Here is a 25,095-nt window from a genome sequence, read left to right on the forward strand (position 1 = left end):
GTCTCGTCTTACCTTGGGCTCCGGCAGGCTGATTGAATCAAACTGCAGCTCTCCTGCCTGAGCTGATTCAATCACTCTGCGGGAGCCCAAGGTAAGACGAGTCTCGGGGGGGGAGAGGAATTGGGGGTGACGAGTCTCGGGGGGGGAGAGGAATTGGGGGTGACGAGGCTCGGGGGGCTGCGGGGCAAATCGGGGGAAGGTAGCGCTCGAGCAGAGGACTCTCGGCTCTTCAGCTGCACAGAGCTGAGGTGTCTTGTCTCCCAGCAGCAGCTGCCTCTGCTGCTGCTGCTGCGAGGGGAATCAGACTGCAGCTGGCAGCCAGCTGAGCCCAAGGTAAGAAGGGGAGGGGAGGAATCAGAGAGTGACGGGGCTGAGGGGGGAGGAATCAGGGGATGATGAGGCTCGTGGGGGGAGGAATTGTGGGGTGATGAGGCTGGGTGGGGGGAGAGGGATGGGATCCCAGGGTGGCAGTGAGTTCCCTGTCTGTATGTTCTAAATAATAGCAGCTGGTCCCCTAGCAAAATCCTCTCCTCTACGTTTCCTTTCTATTTTTGCCTCATTTTCTCCAGTCTACAGTTCTGTTTTTAAAGCCTATATTATCTATTCATGTTAATCTGTCTCTTTGTTTCAGACAGGGTTAATTAAATATGTAACTTGTTTTACATAGAAAAATAGCTAGAGATAATGGTAAGACTAGATCACCCAGCATTCTAAAGAGGATCTGTCCTTTACACTTTGTGACTAGGAAAAACAAAACTTGTCTCTGAATATTATTAACCAATGTAATTGCTTTTAACACATCAGGAAGAAAGGCAATTACTTTAAGACCTGTTTGTATAATAATGGAAATACTATAGTTTCTCATTGGCTAACTGTTAAAACATCATTTCTTTTCTTTACAGCCACTGGCAGTAGCTATATAATCCCTTACCCCACAATGGTGTTCTGTAACATTTGCCATGGCTACTGTCTTAATTCTTGCCAAGCTTTTCATCATATGCACAGAACAGAGATTAAATTAATGTAACTGCTAGCTTCAATTCATACTAGTGCTTGTAAAAACTGCTTCATCAAAGCACTTAGTTCAATTTTGCAATAAATATCAGAATCCAATAAAGGCTATTAAATCTGACTTATTGGCTACATACGTATTGAATAATAGCTGACTGCATCTCCAAATATAACAGTGAGTTTCGGGGGGCGGCTGTCAGGGGGCAGGGGTGTGGAGGGGGTCGGGGCAGTCAGGGGACAGGGAGCGGAGCGAGTCAGGTAGGGGGTGGGGGCCTGGGGGGCTAGTTAGGGTGGGGGGGTCTTGGGAGGCGGTTGGTCAGGGGACAAGGAGCAGGGGTAGGGTTGATGGATTGCAGGTTCTGAGGGGAGCAGTCGGGGGCAGGACGTAGGGGGGTGTTGGATGGGGAGGACAGCTGTTTTGGGAGGCACAGCCTTCCCTACCTGGCCCCTGATACAATTTTGCACCCCGATGTGCGGGGCCAGCTTTAGGAAGTGTGGGGCCCGATTTGAACAGTTTTGACAGGGCCCCGGCAGGGATGAACTTAAAAAAAAAAAACGTAAAAAAACACGTGGGGCTTACTCACCAGGCGGCGCTCCAAGTCTTCGGCGGCACTTTGGCGGCGGGTCATTCACTCGCTCTGAGTCTTCGGTGGCACTGAAGGACCCGCCGCCGAAGTGCTGCTGAAGACCCAGAGCGAATGAAGGACCTGCTGCCAAAGACCCGGTAGGGAACCGGTTGTTAAGATTTTGGCAGCTCATCACTGACTCAAAGGTTTGCCTGAGGGCCAGGGTAGCAACTTGCCAGGAGCCCAAGGGATGAATCGAAGTGACCGGCCATGCAGCAGATTGTGGTAGGCGCTGTGCGGCCACAACAGAGCGACGGTGCCTGCTCCAGTGAGTAAACAGTGCAAGTGTCAGATGAGAGGGCAGCCAGGTAGCGATGAGCCCATGTTGGCCAGCACGATAGGCAGCGGTTTCAGGATCGTCCCCCGGCCATCGCGTTATGGGGATTTATGATTTCTCTGGGTTTCGTCTCCCTCTCTCCATGTCTCAAGCAGTTGTCACTGGCACTGCATGTATTGGCTGGCAGGATGACGAGTCCGGGGCATGCAGCTCCTGGCGCATCTCTGCCTGGTTACAGACTGCGGGTAGTTCAATCACATTCTGTTTGTGTCTCGCGTCATTCAGCTACATCCGAGTGGATTCAGTTCTTTAAGGAAGCTGGCATTCCTCCAGGCCCTGCTGTCAACTACGCAGTTGTGTTTGTGGATAACAGGTGAGGCTGCGGTGAGACGCGGGCAGCAATTTTCCGTCACTTAAAACAAATCCTGGGCACGAATGTCTGGGACTAAAACCGCTTCTCAGTCTCAGTTACAGACTTCTGTCTTCATTAGCATACCCGAAAGGAGCGGGGTATATTCTAGACATGGGACGCCCTCGGTGCTTGTGAACAACTCACTTCCTGGCTCCCTGCCTCAGGTCGCCTCTTTCCAGAGGTGCTGCTGAGAAGACAGGCTGCCTTTAAAATACCTTTCCGCTGTCCATAGCCCTGTGTGTGTTCAGTATTCATTGTCTCAGGGACTTACTTTCTGGGTGGGAGGGACAAGTCTGCCACTAAAGAGTCTCTTGGGTAATTAATTGTTGGAGGATAATTGCCCATTGGAACATCTTACGGGACGTGGGGGATTCTCCATCACTGCCAGTTTAAATCAGGATTGGCTGTTTTTCTAAAAGCTCTGCTCTAGGAATTAATGTGGGGCAGGTCTCTGGCGTGTGCTCTATAGGTGGTCAGACTAGTGTTCAATGGTCCCATCTGGCCTCGGAACCTTGCTCCTAGCCGTTCTAGTCCCCATCGTTCTGTGCAGAGTCCCGGGCCCCAGGGAGGCTACAGCTCACATTGCACCAATAGGCTTTTGCTGGGAGGAATGGACGGAGCTCTTCACTCCAGCCTGTCAGCAGCGCTCCTTGATCACCCAGCAGGGGTGACACATGAGACTTCTGTCAGATGATCTGACCCTGAGCTTCCCAGCACTTGTGGGCATGAAGATCCCATGATCTATTTTGCAGGAGAAAGAAAAGGTATTAGCCCTGGTGTCCTGGCCAAATTCCAGTCTGCTTAATTGGTTACATTAACTATTAATCGGACACCTGATTCTCTTCCACTTCCAGCATTGTGAAGCCTAGCTGCATTCTGTTACCAGCTGCTGCCCTCCATCACAGAGCTGGGATATGAGCTTTTCGTACTTTAATTATCTTGCATGGGGTTCATGAGGGTCAGTTAACTTGTAAATGCGTTGAGATCCTCCAGTGTAGGGCATGGAAAGTCTTTACCCATTGATGAAGTCTTTGCTCCATGCTTTGTTCTCTACAGAATCCAGAAGAACATGCTGCTGGACCTGAACAAGGAGATCATGAATGAGCTAGGGATCACAGTGGTGGGGGATATTATCGCTATCCTCAAGCACGCTAAAGTTGTTTACAGACAGGTAATCTGTCTGTCAGTGTGTTGGTTTGCACTGGTCATGGCAGGGACGTGCTTCCTTGTCAGTGTGAGCTCAAGTAGGCTTTTTCTGTGTGGACAACCTGAGCTCGGTGCCAGGTCTTTGAACCACAGGGTGTAAAATATTCTAGGAATCACATTTTCTAAACTTTAGTGACTTCTACCCTTTGGGAATGCCTCTGCATTTCCCCAGGAGCAAGGCTCACATTGGAAAGTGAGGGTAATTAACCATCAGGACAGCTTTCCAAAGGGTATGGTGGATTCTCCAGGATTTGGGGACTTCAGCTCAAGGCTGGATTCTTCTTTCTTTCAGTTGTCAACTTCCGGGGTAGATCCAAGACTCACTGGGGGAAACCCTCTGGCCTGTGTTGTGCAGAAGGCCAGACTGGATGACAGTGGTCCGTTCTGGCCTTAATAGCTATGAATTTCAAAGATGTGGCAGCCCATGAAACCCTTCCTAGTGTCCTAACACGTTCCTGTCGCACCTTCTGTGTAAAGCTCTCTGCCGGCTCTGAACCCACACGGCCAGGCTGAACGACAGTCCGGCGGCGTAGGAGGGGAGCCTGTTCCCCGTTTTGTCTATGGGGTAAAGCGAGGCAGCAACATGAGGCTACCCGGCTGGAGTCGCATAGCAAGTTACTGGCAGAGTTTGGAATAGAACCCAGGAGTTCTGACTCTGGCCCCTTTCTCTGAGCGCTAGACACTTCTCACTCCCCAGTGAATGCTGAACTCATGAGAGGTGAGGGGAAGAATTGAAAGTGCCAGACATTAGTTCATTCCTATGCCAAATCTCTGGGCAGAAAGCGGCTCTTACGCTGTATTGGCTGTTTGGAGCCGTCCCGTCCGTCTGAGGTAGTCGGGTCTCCGTGCTGCTTCAGCCCTAAGAACCATCCCGAGGGGAGTCCGAGAACCATGCGGGTGTTTGCTGCGCTTGAACGGAGGCCTCATGTCGCGTTGGGGCTTTGCCGCCACGCTATCGGTGAGAGCAACGCTGACCTGAAAGCCTGTCTGACGAGAAATTGCCTTGGTCTCTCTTAGGAGATGTGCAAGGCCGCTACTGAATCGGTGTCCTCCAACCAGCCCAGTATGCAGTCAGAGCTCCGCAGGAACGCCACCAGCGGTAAGTACGGGCCCGTGGGACCGACCCTGAGCTTCGGCCCTCTCCGTAAATCAGGTCTCTTCCCCATTCCCCCTCCGGAACACCTGAGCTTAGCCTCCGTCTCCTCCGAAACGGAGCGTCACACCTAATCGACATACGCTGGAGCACCTGGCAGCTGTCTGCATCTCCAGTACTGACGTGCAGCCCATGGGGACCACAGGCCCCAGCAGTAGATGCGCTCGAGTCTGTCTGGCTGGTGATTCCCACTAGGCCTGATGTCGCCTCTGGGCTGCTCTTCTGTATTCAAAGGAGGTGCCGTTGTCTGGGCCCCTCTTTGGCCACTCCCAGGACACAGTCTCTTGTCTTTATGAATATGGTACTAGAATTGCTTGGCAAATGACCTCATTGCTGGCTGTCCTGCGTTACTGGGGTGTAGGCAGCAGTTGTAATACCCATCGTCCTCTGCTCCACTCCGTTGTTTAACGGGGCAGGGCTAGCCCCTTCTCAGCCTGAGCAAGCCCCTGGGGTTTGGGGAGCGAGGGAGCAGAACAGGAGCCCTGCTCCATCGTGTACGCTGGGAATACGTCACTGGTGCCTGATTCTGCTTCGTCACCAGCTATTCTTGCCTTCCAGCCGCCACCCGTATGATCGCTAACAGCTTAAGCCGAGATTCGCCACCTGCCACCCCTGTCCGAAGACCTGACACCAGTACGTCCAAAATCTCTGTTACCGTGTCCAACAAAATGGCTGTGAAGAACGCAAAAGCAGGTATGAGGGAAACCTGTGAAATGCAGCATTGGGAGCGCTTCTTTTTCTCATTATTCGAAAGTGTTATGTGCTGTTGCTGTGAGCTACTTACCAGCTGCTGTGCTCCACCCCAGAGCTGGTTGGGTTTCAGTGGTGCGCAAGGTGATTTCTGTCTAGTTGTGTGATTACTGATTCCATTTTGTGATATGGGGCTGTAAGGTGCTGTGTAAATGTAAACTACTGCTCTAAATGATTGGAGGGGGGTATCTCAAGATTGCCATTATATCCACAACCTCCCACTTCCAGGTCACCTGTTCAGAGCCAGCCTAGCCTAGAGGTGCTGCCATCTAGTGGCTGTTGGTGGGTGTCATGGTTTGGGGGATTTCTCTCCCCTCTTGTGGTCTCTTCCAAGTGCACCTACTCCCTCACGAGACTCCCACTCTCAGGCTGGGATACAAGGCTGCGGCACTGTGCTTATGCCCAGCAGGTGCTACTGACCTCAGTAGCCGCAGGTCTGTCCCTCGGGGGGCTTGTGACCAGCGCTGAGCATTGTTTGATCTCAGGAGAGGGAACCCGGCCTAACAGGAGAGTAGAGCTTAAAACAGCCAAAAGCTGACCTGCCTAGAGGCTCGTCTTCCCTTGGCAGAGACCCAGCTTCCTCGTCAGCCTCAGCCTCGGGAAGTCGAGGGGCAGTTTCTCCCCGTTAACTGTCTCCCCTCCAGGGAGCTTATTTCTTTAAATCCACCTCAGGCTTTTGAGCTGGGTGTCGCAGTCCTGGGAAAGCTGGGCTTGGCAGAGTAGCAGCATGTCAGGGGTGTTTGCTATGGGGCTCGTATCTGGGCTGTCGTCTGTTTTCCTGCCCCCCCGGTTACTGAATTAGTGCAGTGTGTGCATCACAGTACTCAGACAAACGTACAGAGCATATAAAATCCATAGATCGTCACAGGCAACTCCAGATCCGTCAATGGGGTCTCAGTCCAGGTCCTAGGGGACAGATATTCCCCATCACTAACAACAGCAGGTGGTTGTCAGTATTCCCGGCAGAGGAGCCAAGGACTGCATGGTCAGCACAGAGCGAGCCGGCCGGGGAGGGGGAGGGGGGCTGCCCCCAGGGCTGCCCCTCATGGTACCTGGTTGGACAGGGGATGTCAGTCCCACGGCTGGCAGGCCTGCTAATGCTAAAGTCCTACTCAAATGGCAGCTGGGTCACAGGTGAGCTGCACTGCGCGGCGACTTTGGGGGGGTTCCTGCCAGTTGTTCTGATCCGAAGTCCAGCACTGGAATGTACTTAGCGACTCTGGTTTTGTATTACTGGGTCCTGTAAGAAAGGAATATGGTGGGAAAACAGGGCCACAGAACTAAACCCAACCATGTTCTTAAATCTGCGTAAAGGCCTCTGGGCAGCCGTGGTGACCAGGGAACCTTCTGGGCCATGTAATGATCTCCCCAAAGCTCTTTGGATGGATGAGGAGCTCAGACTAGTTCTTGGGGAGACCGGCTGGAACGGGGCAAAGGGCCGAGCCCCGGTTCCTCTCCGAGAGCTGAACTGGCACAGCCCTGGGTCTGCAGATGAAGCAGCAGAGTGGGAGCTCTGGAGTGAGGTCTCCTTGTGGAGACTTCAGTTAGTTCTACCAAATCCACTCCTGAGCAGTGCAGTGTGGTCACCAGTGACACTACGGCTCAGGGAAGGACCCAAGTCCAGCGTGGGCTGCAGTATCCGGAGTGGGCTTTGCTTGGTCCCTTTCCCCAATCTGTTCATCTGCAGTGGAGCTGCCAGTCCCTGAGGCCAAGCAGCTGCCTCCTCTGCAGGCTTCCTGGCGAGCAGAGAGTGCATCACAGCAGCTCTAGGACACAAAGTGACTGTTGGGCTGCCATACCTTAATCCATCCCTAAATATTGCCACCGAGCCTCTGGAAGGAAAACGCTTTATCCAGTGGGATCCCTAGAGCGCGGGAGCTGACGGGGTAAAGCTGGAGCTAGCAGAGTCTGATCTCTTCTCCCCTTCGGCTTTTCCCCAGCGTTGTGCGATCCAGCGGACGAGAGCCCGGTGGGCCCGGTGAAACGACGGCGAGTTACAGCGGAGATGGAAGGGAAGTACATCATCAACATGCCAAAAGGTACCACGCCCAGGACTAAGAAAATCCTGGAACAGCAGGCAGCAAAAGGTACCCCTGGTATGTTCTTAGCCCCTTGGCAAAGTGTGTGTCTGTCTTCCCCAGAGCCAGCTGGCACACTGACGAACCCTGCGTCAAGAGATACCAGGTGGAGGAGGCCATATCTTTTATTGAACCAACTTCTGCTGGTGAGAGAGACCAGCTTTCGAGCCGCACAGAGCTCTCCATCCGTCTGGGAAAGGAACTCTCAGTGTCCCAGCAAAGTGCAAGGTGGAACAGTGTTTAGCACATTCAGTCTTACGATCTGTGCTAGCAACTTATGCTAAGCAAGCTGTTCCACCCTGTCGTTAGCTGTGGTGCTCTGGGTACCTTCCCAGCCCCGAAGGAGGGCTCTGTGCTTCTCTTTCTCACCCCCTGGTCTCTAGTATCACAGGAATGACATGGCTACAGCTGCACTGCCTGCACCCTGGTGTCTTGCAGCGAATGTGGCTGCTGGTGGTTAGCAGAGACCTGGTGCTTAAGACCTGCTTTTACAATGGCAGGTGAACAGTCCTTCCTTCTCCACGCCTGCTCAGCGAGCACGTGTGACTAGCAAGGGGGGCGGGCCGCACCCAACCAGCCCCGTGAGGCTGACACGCTGGGGTCACACACACAAGGTCTGATCTAGACATGGGTTTGGTGCCAGCGGGTGTGATCTCATTAACAGTGTGGTAATGCTGGTGCAACCCCTAGTGTGGTGCAGAGCTGCCTCGTACCGGTGCAGCGTATTCCTCGCCCCACCTGGCAATGGCTGTACTGGGGTAAAGCGTCCGGGCACTGCGTCCACATGACGGGGTGCGCTGGTACAGTTAAAGGGGGCACTAGACAAGGCCTTCGTTTACGTGGGACTTTCAAGGCAGCCATGAAAGCCAAGGTCCTGTTGAGAGCCCCGCAGAGAGCCCGAGAGCACCTGGCTGGTTTCTGAGAGAATCCTGGCCAAGTGCTCCTTTACCGCAGTGTCGAGCAGCATGTTGTACCCTGGCTGCTGTGCTCCACTCCAGAGGTGGCTGCATGTCCGGAGGGCTGTGCAGCTGTTTGTGAGTGGGAGAGGCGTGTCGAATATTCTCCGTCGGATGTCAGTGGGGAACCGTCTGCAGCAGGGCTTGCAGCATGTGCTGCTAATGGGCAGGGGAGGGCAAGGTGACCATTTCCTGCTGAACCGTGCTCGCAGCCCACAGGATGCCCCGTGGGGTTTTCGTAAAACCTTCCCCAGTTTCCTTCTTGTGGAAGCCTGACAGCACTTCTCTCGTCTTGGCTGCTGCCAGGTGTGCCCAGGACGTCTGTGTTTGACCGGCTGGGAGCTGAGATGAAGGCAGACACAACCACAGGGAATAAGGTGAGAGGGAAGGGTGTTTCCATGGCGGTGGAACCTGACTAGCTTGTGAGAGAGGGCCCTGCGTCCTGGCCAGAAGTCCCTTGCTGTGCTCTGTGTCCCACTGAAATCCCGGGATGGCTCACCGTGAGAGTGGGACAGTCTGGCTCCTGGTGTCATAGGCAGGCATGTGCGCTTTGCACAGGCAGGATTGAAATGTGGTTTGCGGGGGCTCCCAGAGCTCCTTCTCATCCAGCTCGGTGTTACCGCTGTGGGGCCCATCGCTGCTGTGCCTGTTCTCACAGCCGCCTTCATTGCTTTCACGTCGATTCGTTCAGGATCCGCAGCCACGGTCGAAAGGCTGAGAAGGGGTCATCGGTCACTTCTGCTACAGCCGGTGTTCTTTAAAGCCGAGAGAATGAGCCCTCTGCTCCCGGGCTGTTTGCGGCCTTGGTGAAAAGATTCCGGTCTGAGATCCGTTCCTAGTGGACAGGTGCTCGCGTCACAGAAATAACCACGATACGTTGCGTCCCTGTTGGCAGCCTGGACCAAGAGAGGGGGTTAAATCGGTCCCCTCTGGGCCATGGGGTGCATGTTGGGGGGAGGGGAGGGGAAGCACTTCCCCTGACGCTTCTCTGCCTGTTCTGGAGGTGGAGGACCTGGGTCTTGTAGCCTGATTTGGGGTGGGTTAGTAGGGTTGGTGTAATTTAGCCACTTAATTTCCTTGTATTTGATTAATTTTTAATTAGTAGTAATAATAATAATAATTGGATATTAATTAGTATGGGTTTGGCTTGCCAATATATTTGATCAGAAGATAAAGTTCGTCCTGAATCCGGCTTCACAGAGTTTATAAAAGGAACTTCGGGGTCTATGACAGGAGCTCACACTGAGACAGATATAATCATACAGACCTTTTATTAAATTCAGTGAAATCATAAGCAAATGTTAAAACAGTTCAAGATTACAAAGTTACAAAATATCACAGTTCTTTGAGAGAGAGATTTATGATAATACACTGTTATAAGCTCACTCTGTGTAGTGCAGCAGCACTTTGGGCGCTTTTCACACCTCCGATAGAGGACGCTATTGTCTGCATTCTGGTTTAACACTATATATACTAAATGCTTTAATTAAAATGAACTATGAGGGAGATTAAATCCCTTTTCACTTACTGTTTTGAAAAGAAATAATACTACGGCCTATTAATAGTTAATAGCCGTTGTAGATGGGTGGCATCGATACGTAGATGGGGGTGGAGGCGATGAAGAGTAGACAGGAACAGATAGGTGGGTGTATTGCCTGCCTAATGGTGATTTATTTCACCTTTTATAGAGCATTTATTGGAAATCCTTCCTCTTATGCCCAAATTTCATCTTTCCCCCACGGAAATGTTAGGGTACACTTGTCTCATAGGCTAAGATCTCTGGGCGTAGGAATGACAGGTATGTACGCATTTGTGGTGTACTTGTTAGATTTGTGGGCAAAAATCCCTTTTTCCACCCTTTACTGTTATTGGTTCAGTTAAAGGTCTCCAGACATCTGCGTAGGCATTTTGTCTTATTGTCACTTTTCTGAGTAAGGGTCCTAAAATATGCTGAAGTTGCCTTAGTGTCACACAGGATGTTTGACCTGTAGGTTTCTTGCATTACAGCTATTGCATTATAAATCTAGACGCCTGTTACATCAAATACTTAAATTTATCAGAAAGACATTTTATACAGAACAACAGATTAATCCTCAGGGCTACAGTCTCTCTGGTTGTCACTTAATGCCTGTCACTGTCAGCGCATTCACATCAAAACCTGAGACGCGCCTGAAACAGAAAGTGGGGCTGGGCTGGGATTGGGGAATCCTGGGATCTGTTCCCAGCTCTGCCGCCAACCTCGGAGTGACCTTGGGCTAGTCATGCCCCTCTGTTCCTCAGTTTCCCCATCTCTGCTCTGAGCTAGATACTGATCTCGTGTTCTACGTCAGAGCAAGGTGGTTGTGTGGCTGTTAACCCGCCGGAATTGTATGGCTCTCTCCAGTGAACATGAAGTGGAAGAATATTTTACCAACCGTGCTCTGTTTTAGGAGAAGAATAATCCCTTGCTCTGATCTAGCACGTCTTGTCAGTGCATCTTGGAGCACATCGCAAAAGAGGGCTATATAATGTCCCCCAGCTGGGGAAACCAAGGCACAGCGCAGGAAGGGGACTTGCCTGCCCCAGGTCACCCAGCAGGCAGGTAGCGGAGCTGGGAACACAACCTGTGTCCCAGTCCAGTGCTCGGTCCACTAGGCCACACTGCCTCCCCATTTTTATTCCTTTTGGCCATGTGTTACTAATGCCTGTGATGCATTGCAGCCGACAGGGGTCTTCAGCCGACTGGGGGACGCACTGGAGGCAGAGGAGGACAAAGCCGCGGAGAGTGACGACGACTGCTCCGTCCTGCAGTATGCTGGGGTCCTGAAGAAGCGCTCCAAGCCTTTACGCAAGGAACGTGCCGAACCAGGAGTAACCATCAAAGCAAAAGCCACGAGCTCGGAGGCAAAACCAGCTGTGACGACCATTCGGCGACTTGGCAACAAGAGCTCCAGCCTGGCGGTGAAGGAAAAGAAGCCGGAATCAGCATCCAAAGTCAGCGTCATCCAGAGACTGGGCAAGCCCTGCCTGCCCACCGAGGCCCAGGACAGCAGCGTCACCAGCACGAAGAACAAGGCTGCGCCGCAGGTCAGGGTCACTCTAAAGAGGCCTTTGGGTAGCGCGAAGGTAAGCAGCACCAGCGAAATCTATAGCGCTCAGATGGACAATACAGGGACTGTTAGTGTCTTTCAAAGACTGGGCAAGAAGGCAGACTGATCGGTGAACGGCACCTGGAAGCTTTGGTTCTGTGGCTGCGAGTGTCCGAACCACTTTGTCCTTTGTCTGCGTTGTTACCACTCTCGTTACGTGCATGAAACCCTGTGGGGGGGATCCCCAGAGACCCGTCTCTGTCTCCTTCGGCAGGATCGGGGCGCCTGGCCCAGACCCAGCGTGGCTTGAGTGGAGTGTGCGTTTGCTCTGCTCCTGGCTCGTTCCTTACCATTAAATTCAAAGGGCACAAGCCGCTGTGTGAAATGAGTTGGGATTCTTGCAGGGTGGCTGCCGACATCAAACCAGAACCATCGCAATTGGTGTGAGTTGTGCACCCCCTGCCTGGAGGCCTCAGCAGAGACGACCAGGCGAGAATGGGTCATGGCGACGACGCCCCTCCTCCCCGCAGTGGGTCTGCGGCACAGCAGCAGCCTGGGCTCTGGCTAACGCAGGGTTTTCCTCTCCCAGGCTGTCGGCCGAGCGCCTTTCACCAGCGCTAAAGTTCACTGAAAGCTTTTTTCTTTTCTTTTTTTCTATCTTTTTCCCTCTGCAGGTTCTTGCCTGTATCTAGGAAGTAGCATCTCGAGGTCTCCGTACAGAGAGAATACGGAGCGGGGACACTGTGCTGGAACTCTTGAGTCTAAGAGGGTTTCCTAGCAACCTATAAAACCAAACGTAAGGGCTCCAGGACACTGTGCAGGCGCCTGTTTGAATGTTGTCAGTCCAAGAGTATTAATCTGAGCCCACGGGAGATGTCTCTTCTCCTTCCGTCCTCACACCTGCTCTGTGCAAACATTTCTTAGTCCCTGTGCTAGCATCACTCCATCTGCCTCGGCCAGTACAGCATTGCACTTGTATTCCAGGCATGGGGTTCCCCCCGCATCTGTGCAGATCTCGCACTCTGAGTGTGGCATGGATTCAAACAGGTCCGTGGGCAGCTCCAGAGTCTGCCAGGAACATGCTAAGAGTATGCGTGGCCTGGATTGGTTTGGCCAGTTCAAGAAGAAATATTTTGTTTGTGGGGGATGGGGAGATATTTTGTTCAGACTTCAGTGGCCAGTTGCCCTCAGGTGTAAAAGTAGCACAGTTCTGCCTAGGGCCGGCTTTCTCTTGGGATTTCCCAGCTCAGAGTCAATCGGCCTCGTCCCCAGAGGCTAGATTAGATACTGGCGTTGCTTTCCAGGAGGCAGCATAACTGCCCTCTCCTGACGGGATTTCAGCCCCCTCGTGCTGCGAGGTTTGGTTTTGGGTGGCACAGAGATTCAGCAGTGAAGTAATTTTGCACATGTGCAGATACAAAGGCAGATGTCTTGGCTTGATTACTTCTCAGCTTCTCTGTCCCCAGGGCAGGCAACAGGCCTTGCTCCCCTTCCTAAAAGGCAGGACTCCTTTGTGTAGGGAGACTAGCCCATTGTCAGCCTGGGACAGGAGCCAGGGTCACTCCCATGCTGCGTGGTGGCCCCCGTGCGAAGCCCCGTTCCGAGTGGACACGTGTCTGTATCAAAGAGCCACCGGTGCAGTTGGTGCTGTCACTCCTGGGGACGCCTGTGCAGAGAGGCTGAGGGCTGAGTCCTGGACAGCAAGCTCCTCTCTCCGCTCTAGGGCAGAATCTAGCCTACAGCAGGGGCAGCTTGTCCTGTTCCGTGGGGAGTCGCGGGCTGTCAGGCTGTGGGCCGGCTGGTTCAGAGGGCTCTGTTTGAGCTCCCTTCTTCCCCTCACGAAAAGGGGTTGCTCCTCCCAAGTACGGACGGGGTTTAATGCCTGTCAGGCTAGCTGGGCAGCTGTGAGGAGTTCCCAGACAAAGCTTGGCAGTGTGCCGAGAGGGGTTCCCTGCAGGAGCCCCCGACTAAGGTGGTCACATGCAGCCCACAGACCTGGAGCGTGGCATGCAGCCGCACTCCTCCACCCTCCGCTGGTGAGTGCTGCACGATATTCGGATAAGGAGCCCTAGGTCCGTGCTAAGTGGGTTATCTTGCTAAAGAGAGTGGACTGGCCCCAGCCGTCTTGGCTGGGAGCGTCTGCGGGACGTGGCACCGGAGCAAAGATGAGTGGCTGCTGTTGGCCTCCTTACCAACTGATTAAATGCGGTGGTCGCTGTGGACCGCCTGTGCCCTAAAACCAGGGCTGTGTTAGCCTGCCACGTCGGGCGGCTTCAGGTCTCTGTGTGTTGGTGCTGAGCCGAGGCGCTGGCCTGAAGGACTGACTGTTAATCCAAACAACAATTCTTCCTTCTTTTATCTACTGTTCTTAAGCCAAACCGGAGGTTTAATGTCTCTGGTTTAGGTCTCCTCAGGAGATCCTGTCCCTTTTTTTGCTGTGGGTTTACTGCATCCCTTTAGCTTGTCTATTTTAGAATCGGTTTTTAAGTGGTTGCCTGTATTAGCCTTTCTGTTTGTTCTGAAGCGCTGACTTTTCTTGTGACACCCGCTTTGCAGGTGCCGTCGGCTTTAAAACACAAGTGTTCCGCTGGGGGACGGAGAGGAGGAGGAGACTCTTTGCTGCAGGCTGTTTCTGAGGGGAGCGGATGGGGTCATTGGATCCAAGAAAGGGAAGTTTGGGTGGGTCCTCCCCCCGCCCCCCCAAGACACAATAGGAAAGTTGGCATAACCCATTTCTGGGGGGTTTCATCGTGCTTTCGAAAGGAGGGGTCCGTGTTCTGAATGTTTTTAGACTATTCGAGGCAAAACACTTTTTTTGAGGAGAATGAAATCTGCGCACAGGCTACGTTGTGCAGTCAGCCGCGGGGAGGTGGTAGAGATTTGTGTAATGCACTCAGGGCACATGCCGGGATTCTTCAAGGATTTGACATGCTGTTGCAATAAAGCATAAAAAAAGCCATACTCCTCTCACCCCTCCTTGGGCTTTAATGGATCTCTGCTGCTCGGAAATCCCTCTGGTTGCGTTTAAAGCAAGATTCATGGTCTGGGGTCCTCTGCGGATAGGGATAGTACTGTCGACCTACTCAGCACCTCCAGAGCCTCAGTGTGAAAAGGGCTACACAGTGGTGGATGTTACCCTCCCTCTCACAGATAAACTGCTACCCAGAGTGCAGCGGTGACCTGCCCAAGGAAGGGTCCTGGCAAATCTGGGGGCGGGGGCAGGGACCGGAGTCCTAGGCCCAGGTTGAGATGTCCGGCTCTTGCTCCTAGAGACTAACCCGCCCCCTCCTGCCCAGGATGCTCAAAACGTTTTACCCCTAGCAGTTGTGCGGGGGTGGGGGGTTGTGCTTTATTGAACAGTTTTTCCATTGACTGTGCTCCCTGGGGCAAAACTACCACGCCGTTGCCCAACAGCGTGCGTGAGACTCGTCTCTCCTCCGGCGCCTGGCAAAAGAAAATCCGAGGGTTTTAATTAACACTTGTCCTCCTGCTCCTGCTCCTCGCCAGATCCCCCAGCAAGAAGGGAGCGTTCTGAGCAGCTGGTGTGACCTGTCTAACCCCCCTGCCCTCACAGCTGTTGCTCCATCCTCCCGCCCTGTGCTGCTTTCACTCAGCGAGCTCTTTACCGAGGATGTTGCTGAGTTCTGCCCCTCTCTTCCCCTGCGGGGGATGCTGCCTTCTCTGCTTCCTGTGCCAAGGGGTAGGGTAGCAGTGCTGGTAAGCAACTGCTGGGTCCCACCCTGTATGGAATAGATACTGTCCAGTGTGTAGGATGCTACCCAAGAATTGTGATGTGTTGCAACTGCACTGTAGCAAACACTCCGACGTGGGATCCCTAGGCTGATTTCAGTGCTAACTTCTCTTTCTGGGTGTCTGCACAGCGGGGGAGGCGGGGGGGAGTCCCCCTACAACCTCATGCAGTGGGGCTGATGCAGCTTAGGCTTTCGTGCCCCCATCTCACTGAGATTGACAGCCCAAGTGGCAACATCCACACGGCCGCTGTTAGCACAGCAGCATGAGTCCTGTGGGCACCAGTCTGCAGGGCTCACCCTGCTGCAGTGTGGATGTGTCTCTGAGGGAGTGGGGCGAGGGCCTGGGGGGTTCTGCTGGCAGCTGGTGGGGGTCAGGGCCTTGCTCCCCCCAGGATGCCAGGGTTCTGGCAGCTGGCCAGGGGACCAGGCCCTAGTCCCTCTAGGATTCCAGGGTTCTGCTGGTGGGAGGGGCTGGCCACTGCTCCCCCCTGACCTCCGGGGTTCTGCTGGCAGCTGGCCAGGCCCTGCTCCACCCCCGGATGCTGGGGTTCTGCTGGCAGCTGGCTGGGGGCTGGGCCCTGCTTTTCCCCCCCCCGCCCCCGGACGCCGGGGTTCTGCTGGCAGCTGGCTGGGGGGGCAGGGCCCTGCTCTCTCCCCCCCCCCGATGCTGGGGTTCTGCTGGCAGCTGGCCAGGCCCTGCTCCACCCCCGGATGCTGGGGTTCTGCTGGCAGCTGGCTGGGGGCTGGGCCCTGCTTCCCCCCCCCCCCCCGGACCCTGGGGTTCTGCTGGCTGGGGGCTGGGCCCTGCTTCCCCCCGGACGCCGGGGTTCTGCTGGCAGCTGGTGAGAGGGGCTGGGCCCTGGGGTTCTGCTGGCAGCTGGCTGGGGGCTGGGCCCTGCTTTCCCCCCCCCCCTCCCGGACCCTGGGGTTCTGCTGGCAGCTGGTGAGAGGGGCTGGGCCCTGTTCCCCCCCCCCCCGGACGCCGGGGTTCTGCTGGGGGCTGGGCCCTGCTTCCCCCCCGGACCCTGGGGTTCTGCTGGCAGCTGGCTGGGGGGGCAGGGCCCTGCTCCCCCCCCCCCCCGGGACGCCGGGGTTCTGCTGGCAGCTGGTGAGAGGGGCTGGGCCCTGCTCCCCGCCCGGACGCCGGGGTTCTGCTGGCTGCGGGGGCCGGGCCTTGCTCCCCCCCCCCCCCGGACGCCGGGGTTCCTGTTCCTACCATTAGCCCAACACCCCTGTTTGCTGCTCCCAAATCAATTATGCGCTATGGAAATTTATGCAAATCTATGGCGAGGCCCGAGGGGCGGGGCTCTCGGGGTCCCGCCCACCAGGGGTGCTGCGCTGCGCTGCCAGCGTGCGGACGTGGTAGACTGAGAGGCGCGGAGCAGGCGCACTGGGCCCCAAGTCCGCCGCATGCGCAGTGCGGCGGCGCCGGCCGATACCGCTTGGCCGCATGCGCAGCGCGCGCTGTCCCGCCGTTTCTGCGCAGTGCGGCCCCTGGGCGGGTCCCCTCGCGCCCCCCGCTTCCGGTGCACTGGAGCCCGGCGGGAGGGGTTTCCGGGAGCGCGGGTGCTGCGGGGCCTGACGCGGCGGTGGAGCTGGGCCCCGCGCGGAGGGAGGCGGCACCGGGATGAGCAGCGGCCGCCGAGGGAGCCCGGGGCGCCCGTGACAGGTGGGGAGCCGGGCCCCGGAACGAGCCCCGCGATGGTACCGCCCGCGCCCCCCCGGCCTGCCCCCCCCGCGATGGTACCGCCCGCGCCCCCCCTCCCGGCCTGCCCCTCCCCCGCGATGGTACCGCCCGGGTCCCCCCTCCCGGCCTGCCCCCCCCCCCGCGATGGTACCGCCCGGGCCCCTCCCCGGCCTGCCCCCCCCCCGCGATGGTACCGCCCGGGCCCCCCCCCGGCCGGCCCCCCCCCCCCGCGATGGTACCGCCCGGGCGCCCCCCCCCCGGCCCGCCCCCCCCCCCGCGATGGTACCGCCCTGGCGCCCCCCTCCCGGCCGGCCCCCCCCCGCGAGGGTCCCGCGTGGGCCTCCCCCCGCTTTGGTACCGCCCGGGCGCCCCCCTCCCGGCCTGCCCCCCCCCCGCGATGGTACCGCCCGGGCCTCCCCCCGCGATGGTACCGCCCGGGCCCCCCCCGGCCTGCCCCCCCCCCGCGATGGTACCGCTCGGGCCTCCCCCCGCGATGGTACCGCCCGGGCCCCCCCCCCGGCCGGCCCCCCCCCCCGCGATGGTACCGCCCGGGCGCCCCCCCCCGGCCTGCCCCCCCCCCGCGATGGTACCGCCCGGGCCCCCCCCGGCCTGCCCCCCCCCGCGATGGTACCGCCCGGGCACCCCCCTCTTCCCGGTGGTACCGGCCGGGTCCCCCTCCCCGCACATCCCTCCCTCGCGATGGTACCGCCCGGGCCCCCCTGCCCGCACTCCCCCCCCCCCGCGATGGTACCGCCCGGGCCCCCCTGCCCGCACTCCCCCCCCCCCCCCGCGATGGTACCGCCCGGCCCCCCTGCCCGCCCTCCCCCCCCCCCCGCGATGGTACCGCCGGGGCCCCCCTGCCCGCCCCCCCCCCCCCCCCCGCGATGGTACCGCCCGGGCCCCCCTGCCCGCACTCCCCCCCCCCCGCGATGGTACCGCCCGGGCCCCCCTGCCCGCACTCCCCCCCCCCCCCCCGCGATGGTACCGCCCGGGCCCCCCTGCCCGCACTCCCCCCCCCCCCCCCCCCCGCGATGGTACCGCCCGGCCCCCCTGCCCGCACTCCCACCCCCCCCCCCCGCGATGGTACCGCCCGGGCCCCCCTGCCCGCACTCCCCCCCCCCCCCGCGATGGTACCGCCCGGGCCCCCCTGCCCGCACACCCCCCCCCCCCCCCCCCGCGATGGTACCGCCCGGGCCCCCCTGCCCGCACTCCCCCCCCCCCGCGATGGTACCGCCCGGGCCCCCCTGCCCGCACTCCCCCCCCCCCCCCCCCGCGATGGTACCGCCCGGGCCCCCCTGCCCGCACTCTCCCCCCCCCCCGCGATGGTACCGCCCGGCCCCCCTGCCCGCACTCTCCCCCTCCGCGATGGATCCGCCCGGGCCCCCCTGCCCGCACTCTCCCCCCCCGCGATGGTACCGCCCGGGCCCCCCTGCCCGCACTCTCCCCCCCCGCGATGGTACCGCCCGGGCCCCCCTGCCCGCACTCCCCCCCCCCCCCCCCGCGATGGTTCCGCCCGGGCCCCCCTTCCCCCCCCCCCCCCCCGCGATGGTACCGCCCGGGCCCCCCTGCCCGCACTCCCCCTCCCCCGCCATGGTACCGCCCGGGCCCCCCTGCCCGCACTCCCCCCCCCCCCGCCATGGTACCGCCCGGGCCCCCCTCCCCGCACCCCCCCCCCGCGCTGGTCCCGCCCGGGCCCCCCTGCCCGCCCCCCCCCCCGCGACGGTACCGCCCGGGCCCCCCGGTCCGCCCCCCCCCCCCCCGCGATGGTACCGCCCGGGCCCCCCTGCCCGCACCCCCCCCCCCGCGATGGTACCGCCCGGGCCCCCCTGCCCGCACCCCCCCCCCGCCATGGTACCGCCCGGGCCCCCCTGCCCGCACCCCCCCCCCCCTCCCCCGCCCCCCCCTGCCCGCACCCCCCCCCCCCCGCCATGGTACCGCCCGGGCCCCCCTGCCCGCACTCCCCCCCCCCCCGCCATGGTACCGCCCAGGCCCCCTGCCCGACCGCTCCGGCCCCCCGCCATGGTACCGCCCGGGCCCCCCTGCCCGCACTCCCCCCCCCCCCGCCATGGTACCGCCCGGGCCCCCCTGCCCGCACCCCCCCCCGCCATGGTACCGCCCGGGCCCCCTGACCGACCGCTCCGGCCCCCCCCCACCCAATAGTACTTTCCAGTTCCCCCGGCCCGGTCCCAGCCGGGATCTCCCTGTCCGCCCTGTGATGGTACCGCCGGACACACCCCACCCCCGCGCACCCCGTTCCCCTTCTCCCGATGGAACCGGCCAGACCCCTCGGGCACGGGTCCCCGGGGTGCGGGGGGGTCCCCAGGTAGTGCTGCAGGGGGGGGATGGAGGGTTTCTAGGGGGGCTAGGGGTCTTCCTTCCCCGGGACGTGCGGGGGCCGGGCTGGAGTGTGTCTCCCTGGAGTGGGGGCCGGACTGGGGCGGGTCTGTCCCCCGGGGCGTGGGAGGGGCGGACTGGGGGGGGTCTGTCCCTCGGGGCGTGGGAGGGGCGGACTGGGGGGGGTCTGTCCCTCGGGGCGTGGGAGGGGCGGACTGGGGGGGGTCTGTCCCTCGGGGCGTGGGGGGGGGCAGACTGGGGGGGTCTGTCCCCCGGGGCGTGGGGGGGGCGGACTGGGGGGGGTCTGTCCCTCGGGGCGTGGGGGGGGCGGACTGGGGGGGTCTGTCCCCCGGGGCGTGGGGGGGGTGGACTGGGGGGGGTCTGTCCCCCGGGGCGTGGGACGGGTGGACTGGGGGGGGTCTGTCCCCCGGGGCGTGGGAGGGGCGGACTGGGGGGGTCTGTCCCCCGGGGCGCGGGGGGGCGGGCTGGGGTCTCTCCCTGGGAAGTTCAGCAGGGAACTTGGCTTGGGGTTTCTCTCTCCAGGGGGAGGATTTGGGGGCGGGGGCTCCGGTATGTGCTTCCGCTCTCTAGGGCACCTCAGGGCTCTGCACTGGCCACCCACTCCCCTGCGCCGTCACCCTTCTCTAGCACATGCTTCTGCCTGTCCGGTGTCCCTCGGCAGCACCTTCCCATCCCGAAGGCGCCCGGACGCCGCTTTCTCCTGTGCTGCCGGATGCCCTGCTAGATCAGGGCTAGAGATACCTTCCTGCCCCAGTCCCAGACACGCTCAGGCACCTGCCTCCCCAGATCTCCTTTGAAAATCTCAGTGGTTGTTACAAGCGTGGGGGCCCTGGAGAAGGGCACATCCTGTTAGGAATGGGTGTTACGAGCTGTCCCTGGCGCTTTCACCCTTTGTGCTTTACGGACAATGCTGAGAATCCCCGTGTCACTTAACCCTCCGACGCGCCAAGAGAAAGTCTTTGCTATTTGTCACTAAAACTTCTTTGAAAGCATCTGCTCCTTGCCATGTTATCCACAAGACAGGATGTAGGACGTGGTAGAGATGCAAATCTTTGAAACTAGTGTTTGGCTTCTGTTTTTCATTGCCACTTGGAAACCATAAACCCTTAAAACTACCCCCAAACTGGGCAAGTTGTAAGGCTGTGTTTGTATCTCTGCGTGCCAGTGCTAGGGCTGAGAACCACTTGCTCTTCACTCTTGTGGCTTCTTTCTTGTCATCAGAATCCCTCGATAGCAAATCTGGGGAAGCGGTGTAATAAACGCGGCAATATACGAAAAATAACTCCGAATCCCAGTCAGGGCTCTGAGAACACGTCTGTCCGCCTGCTGGCAGGCAGGTTAGAATTGGAGAGTGGGCAGTTGATGTTCTCCTGGTTGTTCCCATCGTGCGTGTGCGCTTTGGGCAGCAGGTGCAGTCTTGCTCTGCACTGTACATAAGGCGGAATTAGAAATCCCAGCTTGCGTCGGCATTGAAAAATATAGAAAAGCAGATTTCCATAGGCCTTAAAATACGACGGGGGTTAAGTTAATCCTGAGCTTCCTGGAACTTGGCTGCTTGGGTTTTCCACCTTAGAACTGGTTTGACGCTGTCCCTTTTGTAGGCGCCATGATTTGGTTATAGCTGAGGTCAGAGCTCCATTGTGCTGGACAGACCCTGCCCCAAACAGCTGACACGCCAAGACAAGACAGAGCCAGGGCGCAAGTGGCGGCTGAGGCCCCGAAGGGTGAAATAACTTCTCAGCCGAGGTTGCAGCGGGTCAGTGGCAGATCTGGGAACAGGAGCGAGGTTCTCTGAATGCTGGTCCAGCATTGCCACCAATGCACTGCACTGCCTCCGATATTAACTGTGTCCATCTGTCCGCTCTGAAGGCAGTGACTGCAGTGGGCGCTTTTGAGCAAAACACTCGTGTTTCAGTGTTTGCAGCGTGGTAAAAACACCGCTCTCCGGATAATTATTCAGCCTTTGGCTTGGCAGGCTGGAGTTGAAAGGGGGGACGGAGGTGCAGTGCGATCTTGTGGAGGCGATTTGGGGCTCTCCTTTGCCAGATGCAGTGTCTGCCCCAAACTTAGTCAAGGGTCAGCTGTAAGCAATGAAGGTTGTTTGCTTTTCATTGGAGACTGGCCTCTTCCAGTGGGAGCTGAGTGTGTAACTAGAGCTGGCCTGGTGAGAAACGGGCAGGAATGTGAGAGGGGATTCTCGGCTTTCCACTGGAACAGGTAAAGCTGTTGGAATATGTACAGCTTCTTCATGGTCCTTTTAATAAGGCTCACCTCCCCGCGCTCCTCCTGAAGCATGGCAGCCATCCGGAAAATGAGTCTGGACTGCAAAATCAGGACTCCTGGGTTCTATCCTCACTCTGGGAGAGGAGTGAAGTCTAATGGTTAGAGCAGGAGGCACTGGGAGCCAGGACTCCTGGGTTCTCTCCCCGGCTCTGGGAAAGGAGTGGTGTCTAATTGTTTAAGTGGGGAGGGAGGGGCTGGGAGCTCGGACTCCTGGGTTCTATCTCCACTCTGGGAGAGGAGTGAAGTCTAATGGTTAGAGCGGGGGGGCTGGGAGCCAGGACTCCTGGGTTCTGGAGCTTGGGGAGGGGAGTGGGGTCTAGTGGTTAGAGCAGGGGGCTGGGAGCCAGGACTCCTGGGTTCTCTCCCCAGCTCTGGGAGAGGAGTGAAGTCTAATGGTTAGAGCGGGGGGGCTGGGAGCCAGGACTCCTGGGTTCTGGAGCTTGGGGAGGGGAGTGGGGTCTAGTGGTTAGAGCAGGGGGCTGGGAGCCAGGACTCCTGGGTTCTCTCCCCAGCTCTGGGAGGGGACTGAAGTCTAATGGTTAGATGGTGAAGTCTAATGGCCAGGACTCCTTGGTTCTGTTTCAGTGGCACAGCCAGATTTGATTTGCCCACGGTCACACAGCTTGTCTCATCTTAATTTTACCATTGGGGGTTATCATCTGCCTCCCAAGGAGAGGTGCATGGCTTGCTTAATGTGTGGAAAGCTGTGAGATCCTCTGACACAGGGCTGTAGAAAGGCCATGTGCTGTGATTACTTATTACCATTAAATAGCGGCTCACCGGGGAACCCGCCGAGAAGCCACGGATCTTGGGCAGAAAGAGCACTGAGCCAAAGGAAGATTTGTAATGAAAGATGTTTCTGTCTGGAGAACAGAAATGTGCTTTAATCAGACAACAGGTTCAAGGTCAGATTACGACATTTTTCAGAAATGTTCCCTGTTGCAGCGCAGAGGCACTTGTGATCAATTTGGGGCCAGAGCTGCTCAGCAGACTTGGCGATTAGGCTGGGTGAATTTTCAGGACAAGGAGTAAATGGGAAAATAGACCCTCCCTTTATAAATGATGCATTTTGTTCATAGGAACTTTGTGCAGGTCTGTGCACAGGATCTTTTCCAAATACCTGTCCTGCCCTGCAGTCTGCATCCCAGCCTGCACATGCTGGGTGCTCTGAGCCAGCTGGTTATGGAGGCTCTGTAGGAGCGTTGTCTTTCCAGAGGAATGTAAACCACGGCTTCTGCTTGTGTGGTCTGAATTGTCCCTACCGTTCTCTGTCAGCGGGATGCCCAGCCAGCGCATCTCCACGGCTCTGGATGGGATCAGGAAGGGAGGTGCAGAGCCGGGCGGAGATGCCAGCGGATCTGAGGTAATGGGTTAGTGGGGCTGGTCAGTGGCCGCTCTGTTCGAAGGGGTCCCTGTATCTGACGGGCTGGCGCAGGAGGAGCCGTCAGTTAATGGTCCTGAGAACCTGGCTTAGAAAACACACTTGTCGCCACTCAGAAGTGACACGTGGCGCTTGTCTAGACTTGACACCCGACGGCAGCACAGCAGCAACACGCCCTTGGACCCTTGCTGCGGTGGCGGGAGGGCTTCTCCCATGGTCATGGACTCCAGCTCCCCGCCAGCTGGTAGCTAGGTCAGTAGAAGAATTCGTCCGTCGGCCGCGCGCTGGCTACGCTTTCCGACATCGTCGTGGGGTGTGGGTTTTTCATCCCCCCCAAGCGACAGCCAAGCGTGGTCCCTGTCATTGCTTGGGTTCTTAGCTCGTCAGTACTAACGAGTGGGCAGGTGCAGGAGGAGGAGATGGTAACCGCGTGTTTACCTGTGTTAACGCTTGTAATGGACAAGCTGAGTAATGCTGTGGGGGTGTTTATCCTAGTGCAGCTCCGAGACGAATCAGTAACTCACCGGCACGGGGCGCGTTGCTCTTTGCAGCTAGAAGAGCCAGGCAAGGGGATGGGGAAAGGGAGGCACAGTGAGGGGAAGTGACTACCCAGGACATCGCAGAATCCACACACCTTGCCTCTTGTCGGTGGCGTGACTCGTAGCCCACACGCCCTCCCAGCCGTGAGTCGGAGAGGGGAGCCCTGCTCCCAGCCTCAGGCTTTAACTAGCCTGGAGTAGCACTTGGAGTGTTTAACATCAAAGCTGTTCGCAGATCTAGGCATGTGGGTCCAGAGGCCTCTGAATCCTGTGAAATTTGCTTGTGGCCGCTGGCCAGGGGAGGCTGCCGGCCTGTGGGATTGAGTTCCCGCGTTCTCGGCCCTTAGGGTGCAATGTGCTGACGCAGTCTGTCTGGGGCAGGAAAGCGAAGCAACCCTCTGCAGCGTGTCCAGCTGCCTTGGGCTGCGGAAAGTGACTCTTTGCAGACTTTGAGAAAGCCACGAAGCAGTGTCCTCTGCTTCCCGGGGCCAGGGCCACCAAAGTGCTCCCTTAGCACCTCTCAGTCCTGCCCCAAGCTGCTGCCTGTTGTGAGTTTCCTGTTGTGAGTTGTAGGGCATCTCTCATTCATGCCCCTGGCAGATGACTCAGCTGATGCTGCAGCCATGACCTCCAATCAGTTGCTAAGAATAATACCCCATTATTCTTAGCATCTTCCCCCGCTGTAAAGTTCATGCCAGGCTTTGCAACTGCCTGGAAGTCAGCATGGGCCGGCTGGCAGCAAACGAGGAGCAGTGATTTATCTTACCTCGTTGCAGCATGTGCCGCTCTTAAAACCCAACCAAGGAAAGGCCGACTCCCGCAGCTGGCCAAGTAGCCGCTGTGTAGCATCCGGGGACAAGCTTCTGTATCCAAAAGAAAGCAGCCGTGTTCCTTGAGGTTCCACTTTGGCCACTGTCGGTAGACAGATACTGGGCTAGATGGACCTTTGGTCTGACCCGGTACGGCCGTTCTTATGTGCTTATGTTGAAGTCTGTTCCGTACTGAGCGTCCTTTCTTACTCGTAGCCAGAAACCCTCACGGGCTCCGACGGAAGGCTTGACGTGGATTCCGTCGGGCCCACATGTCTGCACGCATCCCTGCAAGCTGTTGAAAGGCAGATTGATATATTTTCCTTAATTAGCTGCATGATGTGGTGAAGCAAACCCAGAACCAAGAGCTGTGAACTCCCTAAGTTCAAAGACTGGTTTTGACTCTGCAGCCTTGTCTGGTATCAGTGTTGCCCCACTTTGACTTTGAACTGGGGTGCAGACCCCTCTGTGCACACTCTTAAATTCTGCTTGTATCGATTTTAGGAATAGAGTTAAGCAAAATCTATATAAACCAGGTTGAAATCTAATTAAGAATGTCCACACTGGAATTCACACCAATTTAACGGGGCCAGTTTAAAATCATGCTTTTAAACTGAAGCAACTTTGAACATACAAGGCCTAACTCTCCCTATGAATTTGTCAGGTCTCTTGATCTCTGCCTCAGTTATCCCATCCGTAGAAATGGGGTGATTAATACTTATGTCTAAAGTGCTTCTTAAATCTGCCCTTTG

General features: G+C 57.8%; 2 protein-coding genes across 6 annotated transcripts in view; both read left to right on the top strand.

Moving 5' to 3' along the window:
• C15H19orf47 (chromosome 15 C19orf47 homolog) overlaps positions 1-14,496 on the top strand; it is a 37,270-nt gene extending 22,774 nt beyond the window's left edge. For 2 of the 5 annotated variants that reach the window (XM_044988287.1, XM_044988288.1), the window contains exons 3-9: positions 2,200-2,287; positions 3,383-3,497; positions 4,550-4,631; positions 5,244-5,378; positions 7,376-7,531; positions 8,776-8,846; positions 11,170-11,908. In XM_044988287.1, coding sequence (XP_044844222.1) covers positions 2,200-2,287; positions 3,383-3,497; positions 4,550-4,631; positions 5,244-5,378; positions 7,376-7,531; positions 8,776-8,846; positions 11,170-11,664 — 1,142 coding nt within the window. In that variant the 3' untranslated portion in view covers positions 11,665-11,908. Of the gene's footprint in view, positions 1-2,199; positions 2,288-3,382; positions 3,498-4,549; positions 4,632-5,243; positions 5,379-7,375; positions 7,532-8,775; positions 8,847-11,169; positions 11,909-12,211 lie in introns of those variants that run through there. The other 3 variants (XM_044988291.1, XM_044988290.1, XM_044988289.1) reach the window with 3 other exon arrangements.
• Positions 14,497-16,802: 2,306 nt separating this feature from the next.
• The window catches only part of AKT2 (AKT serine/threonine kinase 2), a 41,078-nt gene continuing 32,785 nt past the window's right edge, over positions 16,803-25,095 (top strand). The window contains exon 1 of the mRNA XM_044988406.1: positions 16,803-16,958. The gene's annotated coding sequence lies outside the window, so the exon portion shown is untranslated. The remainder of the gene's footprint in view (positions 16,959-25,095) is intronic.

The sequence above is a fragment of the Mauremys mutica genome, chromosome 15 (genome assembly GCF_020497125.1).
Source record: "Mauremys mutica isolate MM-2020 ecotype Southern chromosome 15, ASM2049712v1, whole genome shotgun sequence".
Classification (NCBI taxonomy): Eukaryota; Metazoa; Chordata; order Testudines; family Geoemydidae; genus Mauremys; species Mauremys mutica.